Genomic DNA, 14206 nt, shown 5'->3' on the forward strand with positions numbered 1-14206 from the left:
GCTGGGATTCTACTCAGGTCACAAGAAACCTAATCTGTGACTTAGTTTTCCTCATTCATAACACAGGAACTCCACTAATAAGGACTCAATACATTTTAAATATCTTTATTGTTGGTTTTTATCTCATAGGATTGTTGTAAATATTCAATGGTATAATAAATTAAAAGGTCTTACAATAATACTCAGCATATAGTGTTCAATGAATGTTAGCTGCTGGTATTACTATCCTTAAATTTAGCTGAGAAGATAGACATTGGTGCAACCATATCTTTTTCCTTTATTTTTCTCCCATGAGTGACCCACAGAACAACGAGTGGCCACCTGGCCCCGAGCCATGTAATAACATGTAACGACATGTAACGACAGGAATGACAGCATTTATTCTACTTAACTCTTTCCATGTTATTTTTGCTTCTTTCTTGGATGCTATTTATAGCACGGCTCACTGATGATAACGCTACCCACGATTCTGACTGAGTTTCCATAGTGAGAGATACAGTTTCGCCTGGAGAATATATATCTTTATTTGGAGACAGATAGATCTAAAATGAATTGAAAAAAAAAAAAAAAGTATCTCAAGGTGAAATTAAATAGTTACTCAGGATGACCTCAGGCTAGGGAGAGTATCTGTGGCTCACCTGAAGCTGGTTGCTACATTTTTCTTCAATATTTAGACAGACTGAGTCAGATACTAATTCTGTTATCTGCTGTCCTGTGACAATGTAATATACCAGGAGACGGGCTGTAGGAACCATGTGCTGAGTCACAGAAAGGTTTAAAAGCTGGTAAGATGAACCTGGGAGTTTCTTCTCTGTGCCAAAGTGTATGATTTTGCCCTTAGATGAAATCTAAAAATACATAACAACAAACATTTATCAAAGTGGGCTTAAAGTTGGACTAGTAATTAGGCAGTGATTAAAAAAAAAAAAAAAAAAAGAATTACTATCCCTTGGGCATCTACTATGCATTAGGTATATATAGATGGACATATTTAATCCTCACAATTGTATGTTGTGATTTTATTTATTAGCCCATTTAGAAGTTGTAGAAATTGAAGCTCAGAGATGTAAACTGCCCCATTATCTTAAAAGGTTCCTCTCTCAGAATTGATAAGGTTATTGCTTACTCCAACAAATGGCTTAGTAAACAAGATGATGTCATCAGTCACTGAAAATAAGATAGGTTGGAACTATTTGCTTCTAAAGGTTTGTTTTTGAACATGGATTTATCCAGGAAGTGAACTCTGATCTTCCTGACTCAAAGCCCATGTCTTTTTCAATATATCATGCTGCCATCCTTGCTAGTTTGTATTTTAAACAGCAGTGAGCAATGCCTGGAATCACTATATCTGTTCTTGAGCACAGGACTTCAATTCTTCCCTTTGCAAATAGGGCATGTTCTTAAGGAATGTTAGCAAGGCCTAGCAATCTAAAACGTGGTAATGCTCTGGTTGGTCATGAAACATTGCTGAGGTCACTGACTAGTCTGGGGACTGAATGAAGGCTGTGATCAACCCTTGGCATCATGCTGTGCAGAGAATATCAGTCCAAGATTCAGAAGACCTTGAACAAAATCCTAAACATACCACTAAAAACTTGTGCATATGGCAGGTCATTTGACCTCTCCAATTGGTTCCATTGTTCACCGAGCTCAAAGAAGTGTTGTGAGCTCTGTTATGAGGATGTTTGTGAACGTACTTTACAGATTATAAAGTGCTATGTAAGTTCATCCATTCATTCACTAAATATCAATTGGGTACTACTTTGTGTCACGTAAGAAATCATTTAAAGGATTATTTGCATAAGTAAAGAAAATGTTGCAAGCAGGGGTCTAGGTGAATGTAAGATATTATTGAGCTTACCAAGTAATTGTAGTGTGTAATCTTGTCAACATATGGACTTTTAGGGGTAATAGTTATGCTCAGATGTTCTCCCACAAGCAAACTCTTGTGACTGTCTGTCCAGCTAAGGGAAAGGAAACTTTGGCTATGTGATGAGTAGGCCACAGCTTGATAGTCATTGCTGGCCTGATATTCTTCTGGAATGTCTGGATCATCAGTTCTGACCTAAAAAGACAGTGTCAAAAAAAGTACAACACTGAGGCTTAACGTGATGATGATGATGAAGATGGTAAATGTTAACACTTTTCTAGTACCCATTTACTGCCAGGTCTGGCTTTTAGCGCTTGACATGTGTGAATGTATCCATATACCTTATACATCTCTCAAGTTTCACAACATCTTATGAAAAGGCAAATTAGTATTCTACTGCCTTAACATCATGGTAAGCCACATTATCAAGAGATTACAGAAAAGGATGTTAATTTTAAAAATAATAAAGTTAACTATGAAAATCTAGGCTATTGTAGAAGAGTGCAGTGAAGTCAAAGAAAAGATCTTAGATCTAAAGTTGGCTCTCTTTCTTAAATGACATGCCAGCTTAGTGACTCATTTCCTTCTGCCACAGGTTGGCAGGAACTAGGAATTTGGAGAGGGGGAAAATATGGGAAGGGATGTAGCAATAATTCTTTTTATAAAATTTTTTAATATTTATTTTTGAGAGAGAGAGAGAGAGAGAGAGAGAGAGAGTGAGTGCAAGTGAGTTGGGGAGGGGCAAAGAGAGAGGGAGACACAGAATCTGAAGCAGGCTCCAGGCTCTGAGTTGTCATCACAGAGCCGGACATGGGGCCCGAACCCATGAGCCGTGAGATCAATAATTCTTAAAAGCTAATAGAGATATTGGTTGTGAATGGAAATGGTGGTAAATAATCTCAATTCTTAGGAGAGTAAACAAGATCTGTTCTTGAGGGTAAAGTTCAGGGTCACAGGGCACTCTTATAAATATATGTGCCATGCTGTGCCAGTTCTTGAACAAGAGATTACAACCACTTATGTTTTCCATGAAGCTGAAGAATTAGATGTCATTTGCTGGGGAAGGTAATTTGATAACAAGTGTAAAGGAAAAATGGTTTATGCTATTAGAGGAAAGGGAGACTATAACATTTGGCCCTTGTTTAGGTTTGGAAATAGATATACATTCAGCCAATCAATGTTTAGTGGTCCCTAACATGTGTCAGGAACTATGCTACTTGTTGGGGACACAACAGTGAACAATATAGACATAGCTCTTGCCCTTAAGAAATTTGAAAACTTGAGGCATTCAGAGAGTAAAGGATACCTACCCTGATTAGCACAGGGTACTTAGAGAAGGCTTCTTGCAGGACACGATTTAAAAGCTGACCCCCAAATAAGTAGGAGCAAGGGAATCAGAGAAATGGGGTTGGAGAGTCCAGGTAGGGTTACAAAGGGCTTGTGGCAACAGAGCACTGGGTGTTAGGGGGCTGCAAACTTTCCAGTGAAGCTGGAGTTTGAGGAGCCATAGGAACAGTGGCAAGCAAGGAGTTTGGAGAAGGCAGCAAGGATGAGGTCAATTGAGGTCCTATTTGTGTCTCAGAAAGATCACTCCACCCCCTTTGCCTCAGTAAGGAGAGTGGGAGGAGAGCGAGGAACTGGTTTGCTGTGGGGCCATTCTCTGAACAGGGCACTGGGAGGAGGTCTAGGTTTGAGATTGGTAGTGGTCCTCAGTTTTAGACAAAGCAATGTTTGGCTTCTTTGAAATATCCAAGAAAAAAAATATGGTGAAAATGGTGTCTGTAGGAATCTTGTAGGATGAGTCTTCAGCACAAGGTATGAGAGCAGATGGAACGACAGAGGAAATAGGTCAAATAAAAAATGTGTCACATAAGAAGAAAGGAAGGTCTGGATAGAACCCTAAGGATCACTTCCACTTAGAGGGCAAACTAAGGATTATTAGTCCAAAATGGAGGCTATAAAGAAGGAAGCAAAGAAGAAAAATAAGAAAGAAGAAAATGTGGCATCACAGAGGCCATAACATTGTTTAAAGAAAAAGACAATTGTCAATCACGCCAAATGTCTTAGAGATGGAAGAAAGACAAGAACTAAAAACTATCCAGTGGTCATAGCAAATGGCTGATGGATATCTTTGGTGAGAGCAGTTTCAATGATATGGTGGGGGCAGAAGCCAGATCTCAGCAGCCTGAGGAGGTATGGAACGGGGAGAAGAATGTAGGTTGTTCTTTAGCAGAATTAGCATGGGAACTGAGGGAGAGATGATAGCTGGAAATACTGGACAAGAGAAGACTGTATTCTTGTATCCTCCTGGCAATTCTTTTTCTAAATTTTCTAGATTTTAGTAGTATTTTGTTTAGCATAAGAAAAAATTATTTCCTAATTACAAAATTGACAGATTCACACCCTTTATGGAATGTTCAGTACACTACATGTTATTGCCTGTGCCTATAAGTCAAATGTCTGAGTTGTTCACTAGATTTATGCATAAAATCTCACGTATCTTTCCTGTGTACTCACTATGACACAGACTGAGGCGACATTTGAAAATACAACAAATGAGAATTCAGCTCACATTAAACTCCAGCGTTGTCACATCAGAGGGAATGTTAACCACAAATGAAGCTACTCCATCGTTGTAATTTGTTGTGCTTTTTATTGGATCCAGTTCTCTCTTCTCCTGAGTTTTACCAACTGTTTTTGCTTTCAAGATTAACTCAATCCCTCCTACGAAATGGGTAGAGGCATCCTTCACCTGTACCTGTTGACCAAATCCATTTCATTGGTTGACATTGATTCTTTACGAAAAGAAAACCCCCAAAATAATCCCCTCCTTCAGTCCCAAGCACAAACTTTGTAGGATTTAATTCAGCAAATGTGGTTCTCTTAAGGTCATGTTTTAACCACTCCAGGCATATATGATATGAATTACATTCAATCAGTGTACAGTTACTGAACATTTAATAAGAACAGAGCACTTCTCCATGTGCCCCATAAGCCATGGGTCGGAAGAAATTATTACCATGTCTGGATCAAGACCATTGTTTTCCTCACAGCATTCGTCATTGCCTTGTCTATTCCTCACCCTCTATTCATGGGTCTGTACTGAAGGTCACAGAGAAGCAAGGTCTATCAGACATCCTTTTCCTCTGTCCTCCCACAGACCATAAAATCCACCATATTAGATTTTCTAATCATCTAACCTTGATGCAGTATTGAATTCCAGGCTTCAGGAAAAGAGGAGTAGCAACCAAATCCAGTGTGTAAGGTAAGAGGACGTATTTGATATCAGTCATTTTGGTTTCTTGGAAGAATGTACCTAAGGTAATAAAATGTGTCACTTAGAATTTGGCAAGTTCTACATTGTAGTACATAGACCTGCACGGGTACCCACTCCATCCCTCTGCATTTCTTTATTTGGATAAGGACAAGCTATCCATTCATTCCTTGGTCATTTCACACACAGTTATTAACCCAAGTCTCGATGATTGTTATGGTCGCCCTAGAAGAACCTGGCCACTCCATGACCAGTAAAGCACAGTTTGCAAGAGGTTGGGAAGACGCCCATTCACCAGTTTCAGATACAGTGTTCTCCTGTTCCAGACCACTTGTCAGATTATTTATCCCATTTTTAACTTAAAAATAACTGAGCAGGGCCTCATGCCCTCAAGGAGTCAATAATCCTGTTAGAAGAGGCACTCACATGTAAAGTGGATGGTTCTCATTTCCAAGGCAATATCCAAACAAATACCAGGTAGTATGGTATAAGATATGTGTAAAATGTTTAATAATAGGTAAGCAAGCACACAAATGACTCAGGGATGCTTTCATAATGTGAATAATTGTTGCAAGTAAAATTTTCTGGTACCATCATTCTATTCTTTTTGAAACATAAAAGTCTATCCTTAGCATGTGGGAGTAGGGCGTCATCACTTTCATGAGCATTTCCCTTGCACAGAGCTCGTGGACATGTATTTTGGTGGAGCTCATCTGGCAAAGGCACTTCCCCAAAATGCACCAATAATAAGCTGCAGATTTCTATTCAAACTTTGTAACAAGAACTGTGAGAAATGAATTTGATAGATTAATTTAATAACTCACCTGTACTTTCTTGTACTTCCACAAAAATATTAAGATACTTGTTATTTAAATCTTCTAGACTTTTATATGACAGTTTCTTAATTGCCCTTGAAGTATTAAAATTAATTTGTGCAACTCCATCAATCAGCTGATTTTTTAAGGGGAACAAAAAGGTAGAAGTTATAATATTAGAGAAGAATTCATTGAGAGGGAATAACAAATTCTGCTTTTACCAGCCTGCAAAATCTTCACCTGACAATGACATTGTAGTTACAACTTGTGGTAATACAAAGTATAAGCTTGATTCTATACTTATAACTGATTAATATTCAGGTCATTTCTTTCAAGCCTGAAGCTTCAGGTCATATTGCAGGATCAGAGATGGAACATCTCTGATTCGACATCACGTCTCATCCTATTCAGAATCTGAGGCTAGAATTTGGGTATTACTGTCTATCTGATGGAACCTTCTCTAGATTGAAGACAAATATCTCGGTAGCTTATCTGCTTTCACCAGTGGAACTTCTCAAAGCCCGAAGTTCTATTGGTTTTGTTTTGTTCTCTTCTGTTTAATTCCGTGGACTCTTGAGGGTGAAAGCCCACTTTCAGTCTCCATGTGCTGGTGAACTGCCTCAGTTCTCCATGACTGTGAAGGTAGCTCAATCTCTCTTTACCTCTGTCTTCTGTGTTGCTTCATGCATCATTTCTTTTCCACTCCCATGTAAATCTTCTCTTATCCCAAAAAAGACAGAAACTTTAGCCTCTGTTACATTCTCATTATAAGAATATCTGTCAAAACTGAATATAATTAATTGCTTTTTGATAAAGCAGTTATAGTAATGACATACAGATAAAATGCGAAATTTGCTTTGTACTCTTGAACTGTGTACACAGTAGTACATCTCATTGTTACACTCTGCAGGTGCAGGGGAAAGTAAGTGTTTTTATTTCTATTGACAGATGATGAAATTGGTTCCCAGGGGGATAAAACAAACTTGCTCAACTTCCCACGGTTTTAAATTCACAGCAAGTTCATGGAGAAGTGAGCTTAGGACCTAGGTCTCTTTGTAAAGAGCCACCTTCTTCCATGACTGTGGCATGGTGTGGCAACAACAGGGAGCCACTCCCCAGTGCTCCTTTTAGCCAAAGGGGCAATATCACATCCAACCTGGAGACGTGTCATTTTCAGTTTAGCCCAATATTTGCCTTTGAGTCCATGAAAAACACAAACTTTCCCTATTTAAATATAAAACAGGCAAGTCTGTGTTCTCATTAGCTCATCTGCCAAGTATGACTTCTGAGCATTTTCAATCTGTTCTAGAACTGCTTTTGATAATTAAGTTGTATGATCAATTAATATTAATGAGGTCATGAATATAAAGAACTGAATGGTTTTTATATCATATTTTTAATAGCTAACCAGTTATAGTCATCCGAATAGTCACCATGACTTCAATCTTTAGGGTTCTTTGCTTACAAGACTGTAGAATAACTACAAGACTGAACTCAGCCAATATACTTCAGGCAATTCTCCTTGAATCTACTTCCCACAGTTATTAGATATGATTAATCACAGTATTTTTTACATTGAACCTCAAAGTCTTTTTCAACATAGGACCTCAGGCAAGCACTACTAGTCAGTCAATTTTGACTCTTGAAATTAAAGCTGTTTCACATTCAGGGGCTACATTAATCTGAAAATAGTTATTTTCTTACCTAGCTTTTATAGTAATCTTGAAGTCCTCAAAATTTTTATGGCTAATGAAGTAATTTTCTGGTTCTACTAAGATAAAGAAGTGTGGTTTCACTGAATGTAAATCTAGGCAAAAAAAAAAAAAAAAAAGATATACAGTTTAAACTATGTTTCAAACAAGAAACTTTTCGGTACAATGGGACTTAACAGTATCAGTCACACAGCCATCCTTCTTTATGACAATCATCAAGCTTCTGAAGCTTCTTTATACTCAAATCAGGGATCAATCTCATCTTTCTGCTCTAGCAGTGATGCCCTTATTAAAGCACATGTGTTGCTATCAAAGTATGAGCTCCATGAAGACAAGCCCTGATCTTGTTAACCTGTATAAACCTTTGCCCCAAGTGCCTTTCATATAGGGTTTGATAAATGTTTATTAAATTGGAAATTCTTTGCTCCTTTAGCATCTAGCGTTTGACTCTTCTTTTCCATTCAGTGTCCAAAATGTAAGTGTAAATCTTCAACTTTCAGGAAAGGCATCTTCTAGTTATTAGCTTTAGAAAATAACTTTCTTACAAAAATGAGAATTAGAACAAAGGGAAGTTTTAGACTGTGCAGCTCTTTGAGGCTATAACTCACAAAGAATCCTTTTTGACTGCTTACAGGACTATGTCTTTCACTTCTGCTCATTCAAGGAGTAACGTTAGGTTTCACAATCCTACTTATTCACTGCTCTGCAGACTGCTTAACCCAAAAGGAGAAGCTGCCTTTCAGAGAGAAGGGAGACTTGGCTCCATGGTGACCAGGACAAATTGGGAGGGGCTGGCTGCAGAAGGGCAAAGCAAGTGTCTCACGTTCTGCCTGCCCTTTTGTTGTTGTTGTTGTTGTTAATTTACTTTGAGAGAGAGTGAGAGAGTATGCATGAGCAGGAGAAGCTCAGAGAGAGAAGGAGAAAGAATCGCAAGCAGCATGGAGTCTGACACAGGGCTGGAACCCACAAACCATGAGATCATGACCTGAGCCAAGATCAAGAGTGGGAAGGTCAACCAACTGACCCACCCAGGCTCCCACTGGCTGCTTTTTTGTGTCAGAGAAAAATGCCCTCTGGTAGTGAAAAGATAGAGCAAGGACTTTGTAAATATGAACAGCGTCTAAGAGTGTCAACAAAGCAATTTTAAAGTTCAGTTTAATTGCTTCAGAGGATATTCTGTTGCTGTGGTTTTAGCATGTTTAATAATTCAAATTTTTACATGGGATTGCTCTTCTCTCCTAATTATAAATACCTTTCCGTCTCCTCATCAACCTGGTAAGCAGAGAACATGGTTTTAGTAGTTGAGTAAGAAATTTATAGTCAATGAAACCAAGAGTTGTTTTTTTGAAAAAATAAACAAAATTGATAAACCTCTATCCAGGCTTCTCAAAAAGAAAAGGGAGATGACCCAAATAGATAAAATCATGAATGAAAATGGAATTATTACAACCAATCCCTCAGAAATATAAGCAATTATCAGGGAATACTATGAAAAATTATATGCCAACAAACTGGACAACCTGGAAGAAATGGACAAATTCCTAAACACCCACACACTTCAAAAACTCAAACAGAAAGAAATAGAAAGCTTGAACAGACCCATAACTAGTGAAGAAATTGAATCGGTTATCAAAAATCTCCCAACAAATAAGAGTCCAGGACCAGATGGCTTCCCAGGGGAATTCTACCAGACATTTAAGGCAGAGATAATACCTATCCTTCTCAAGCTATTCCAAAGAATAGAAAGGGAAGGAAAACTTCCAGACTCATTCTATGAAGCCAGCATTACTTTGATTCTTAAACCAGACAGAGACCCAGTAAAGAAAGAGAACTACAGGCCAATATCCCTGATGAATATGGATGTAAAAATTTTCAATAAGATACTAGCAAATTGAATTCAACAGCATATAAAAAGAATTATTCACCATGATCAAGTGGGATTCATTCCTGGGCTGCAAAGCTGGTTCAACATTCGCAAATCAATGTGATACATCACATTAATAAAAGAAAAGATAAGAACCATATGATCCTGTAATCGATGCAGAAAAAGCATTTGACAAAATTCAGCATCATTTCTTAATAAAAACCCTCGAGAAAGTCGGGATAGAAAGAACATACTTAAACATCAAAAAAGCCATTTATGAAAAGCCCACAGCTAATATCATCCTCAATGGGGAAAAACTGAGAGCTTTCTCCCTGAAATCAGGAACACGACAGGGATGTCCACTCTCACCTCTGTTGTTTAACATAGTGTTGGAAGTTCTAGCATCAGCAATCAGACAACAAAAGGAAATCAAAGGCATCAAAATTGGCAAAGATGAAGTTAAGCTTTCACTTTTTGCAGATGACATGATATTATACATGGAAAATCCGATAGACTCCACCAAAAGTCTGCTAGAACTGATACATGAATTTAGCAAAGTCGCAGGATACAAAATCAATGTACAGAAATCAGTTGCATTCTTATACACTAATAATGAAGAAACAGAAAGACAAATAAACTGATCCCATTCACAATTGCACCAAGAAGTATAAAATACCTAGGAATAAACCTAACCAAAGATGTAAAAGATCTGTATGCTGAAAACTATAGAAAGCTTATGAAGGAAATTGAAGAAGATATAAAGAAACGGAAAAACATTCCGTGCTCGTGGATTGGAAGAATAAATATTGTTAAAATGTCAATATTACCCAAAGTGATCTACACATTCAATGCAATCCCAATCAAAATTGCACCAGCATTCTTCTCGAAGCTAGAACAAGCAATTCTAAAATTTGTATGGAACCACAAAAGGCCCTGAACAGCCAAAGTAATTTTGAAGAAGACCAAAGCAGGAGGTATCCCAATCCCAGACTTTAGCCTCTACTACAAAGCTGTAATCATCAAGACAGCATGGTATTGGCACAAAAACAGACACATAGACCAATGGAATAGAACAGAAACCCCAGAGCTAGACCCACAAAAATATGGCCAACTAATCTTTGACAAAGCAGGAAAGAATATCCAGTGGAAAAAAGTCTCTTTAACAAATGGTGCTGGGAGAACTGGACAGCAACATGCAGAAAGATGAAACTAGACCACTTTCTTACACCATTCACAAAAACAAACTCAAAATGGATAAAGGACCTGAGTGTGAGACAGGAAACCATCAAAACCCTAGAGGAGAAAGCAGGGAAAAACCTCTCTGGCCTCAGCCGCAGCAACTTCTTACTTGACACATCCCCAAAGGCAAGGGAATTAAAAGAAAAATGAACTATTGGGACCTCACGAAGATAAAAAGCTTCTGCCCTGCAAAGGAAACAATCAACAAAATTAAAAGGCAACCAACGGAATGGGAAAAGATATTTGCAAATGACATATCGGACAAAGGGCTAGTATCCAAAATCTATAAAGAGCTCACCAAACTCCACACCCAAAAGACAAATAATCTAGTGAAGAAATGGGCAGAAAACGTGAATAGGCACTTCTCTAAAGAAGACATCCAGATGGCCAACAGGCACATGAAAAGATGCTCAACGTTGCTCCTCATCAGGGAAATACAAATCAAAACCACACTCAGATATCGCCTCATGCCAGTCAGAGTGGCTAAAATGAACAAATCAGGAGACTATAGATGCTGGAGAGGATGTGGAGAAATGGGAACCTTCTTGCACTGTTAATGGGAATGCAAACTTGTGCAGCCGTTCTGGAAAACAGTGTGGAGGTTCCTCAAAAAATTAAAAATAGACCTACCCCAGCAATAACACTGCTAGGAATTAACCAAGGGATACAGGAGTACTGATGCATAGGGGCACTTGTACCCCAATATTTATAGCAGCACTCTCAACAATAGCTAAATTATGGAAAAAGCCTAAGTGTCCATTAACTGATGAATGGATAAAGAAATTGTGGTTTATATACACAATGGAATACTACATGGCAATGAGAAAGAACAAAATATGGCCTTTTGTAGCAACGTGGATGGAACTGGAGAGTGTTACGTTAAGTGAAATAAGTCATACAGAGAAGGACAGATTCCATATGTTTTCACTCCTATGTGGATCCTGAGAAACTTAACAGAAGACCATGGGGGAGGGGAAGGAAAAAAAATGGTTAGAGAAGGAGGGAGCCAAAACATAAGAGACTCCTAAATACTGAGAACAAACTGAGGGTTTATGGAGGGTGGGAGGGAGGAGTGGGTGGGTGATGGGTATTGAGGAGGGCACCTGTTGGGATGAGTGAGCACTGGGTGTTGTATGGAAACCAATTTGACAATAAATTTCATATTTAAAAAAAAAAGGAAATTTACATAAGAGCATACAAATTAATAATCTAGCCCCTATGAGAAATGAACAGAAGGAATTATTAATAAGTTAGTTATTAGTACAATTAATATTTCCAAAGTAAGTTATACTTTATTTTTTTTCTAAACATTGTAATTTTCCAAACACAGCATTGATTTTTACAGCTGATGGGAAGGAGCACTGGCTAAGTCGGAGGTGCCATTCTCCTTGTTGGCCTGGACAAAGTGGTTGTGAAACCTAGACCAGTCTTCCCATTTCTCTGGGCCTGACCCTCCTCACCCGGCCTCATTTTCAGACAAGGGGGTCAGACTAGATGATCCCTAAGAGTGTCAGAGAACCATGGTTCTTGCAAGAACATTATCTAATCCTACTTCCTTACAGGACTTGATTCTCTGCAGAATAATGATGAGGGAACAAGGTTCAGAGCGTTCAGTGACCGAATTGAGGTGAGCCAGACTAAGAGCCCCAGGTCTTTGGTCTTCTCTCCCCCAGTCCACTTCTGTCTACCACTCCTCACTGCCCTGTATTTATTCTTTAATGAGTCTTTAGTCTATGAAATTATTGAGAACAGTTTTCAAAAATACACATTGGAAATCTCAGTAACTTATGAGAAATTACCATGGCTTTTAACTTCAAACATTGCAACTGCTGTTGTTGTGAAGTCCTCTTTGTATTTAGCTTTAATTGTCCATGAACCGTATCTGTGAAAGAAATACATTTAAAACTTTAAGTATCACCAAGTAATGTATCTCTAACTCATCCAATGACTGTAGGTAACATTCAAATGAGCACTTAGTATAGGCCAAGCACTGTTTTAAGAGCTTTACATGTATTAACTCATTCAATCCTCAAAAAATACCATAGAACAAGTTATATTATTATCCCCATTTTATCATCAGAGAAATGAGGCTCACAGAGGTGAAGTAACTTACTCAGGGACACAGAGCTAGTAGGTGGTGGGACTGGGATTCAAACTTTGTTACTCTGGCTCCAAAACCCTTGACCACAACTTCATGTTTAGACGACCCTGACAGCAGTTTCAGATTTATGCACCACCTAATTAATAGACTATTTTTGAAAGATGTTTTAAAATTATAAACAAAAATATGCACTTTGGGTGGAGTTGTAAATATACTGAAATTTATTTTCATATTACTGACTCACTCTCTAGTATATCATAGTATTTAGCTAGAAAATGTTTTTCATTTAAAGGCATTGTTTTTTCATTTGATGAACCAAGCTTAAAGTTTAAACATATTAATATATGTTACACTATATAACATGCCAGAAAGTCAAGGGTACATTTCTAGGACCATTTGATCAGGTGAAACTTACCAAAATGGTACAAATATATAGTTTTGAAAATTTTACAACTGAGGCCAGAGTGAAATTCCTTTTAGAGGGACAGTGTGGTAGAAGGAAAGAGTACGGAAGAACCTGGCCAGAGAGATCTGGGTTCCCATTTCAGGTCCACCATTTAAAGTCGGGTGGTTTTGAACAGGCCTAAACATTTATCTGAGCCTTAATTTCTTTATCTTGAAAATGGCAATAAGAAAGAACTTAGCAGAGTGCTTGGTACACAGTAGAGGATCCATAAATGTCAGTTCTTTTACTGCAGTAAAATACCGCTTTGAGGTGTTACATTTTCAAGACATTATGCAATGTAACTCTCAAATTGGATCTCAAAATATCTTCCAAGTTCTGGGAATAAATGTCAGAGAAAATTCCAAATCTACTATAGAATATTAAACACATGTTAGTGGACATCTTCCTTTTGTACATTTTTTTTCTTTCTTCTATTGTACTCTCGGCATTTAGGGGGTAGGGTCTGTCTCCCACAGTGTCTACTGCCTGGACTTTGTTGTAAAAGGTGCTCACTGAACTGAATACAGCAGACTAGCTTGGTGCTTACAGCTGGCATTATTACATCAGGCCCCCTGCCTCAATGCACAAGAGCCCAAGCAGGCTCCACCTTCCTTTCTGTTGGAAGGATACTCAATAGGGCCTGATAAGGATAGCCAGAACAAATCTTTGTGTACATCAGCACCTTTCAGTCACACGTAAATGGTTCCACAGACTGTTCAATTACCCCAGACACCTCCACTGCTTTTAAGAGAAACAACTTTACCCCAAAATAAGTTAAAATACTTAGGATTTCATGAAAATTCACTTGTTTTTAAACACATTGCCCTTCACTTTCATGTAAGAAGAGACCAAGAAATAAAACACCTTCTCTTGTGTCTGTACATAG

General features: G+C 38.1%; 1 protein-coding gene across 1 annotated transcript in view; it reads right to left on the minus strand.

Moving 5' to 3' along the window:
* LOC132663000 (complement C5-like) overlaps window positions 1-14206 on the minus strand; it is a 58512-nt gene that overhangs the window by 22352 nt on the left and 21954 nt on the right. Inside the window, exons 7-15 of the mRNA XM_078436177.2 lie at window positions 12574-12656; window positions 7664-7766; window positions 6622-6736; window positions 5969-6095; window positions 5071-5186; window positions 4443-4628; window positions 1862-2065; window positions 639-848; window positions 393-542 (exon numbers count right to left, since the gene is read on the minus strand). Of these exons, the coding sequence (XP_078292303.2) occupies window positions 393-542; window positions 639-848; window positions 1862-2065; window positions 4443-4628; window positions 5071-5186; window positions 5969-6095; window positions 6622-6736; window positions 7664-7766; window positions 12574-12656 (1294 nt within the window). The remainder of the gene's footprint in view (window positions 1-392; window positions 543-638; window positions 849-1861; window positions 2066-4442; window positions 4629-5070; window positions 5187-5968; window positions 6096-6621; window positions 6737-7663; window positions 7767-12573; window positions 12657-14206) is intronic.

The sequence above is a fragment of the Panthera onca genome, chromosome D4 (assembly GCF_046562875.1).
Source record: "Panthera onca isolate mPanOnc1 chromosome D4, mPanOnc1 haplotype 2, whole genome shotgun sequence".
Classification (NCBI taxonomy): domain Eukaryota; kingdom Metazoa; phylum Chordata; class Mammalia; order Carnivora; family Felidae; genus Panthera; species Panthera onca.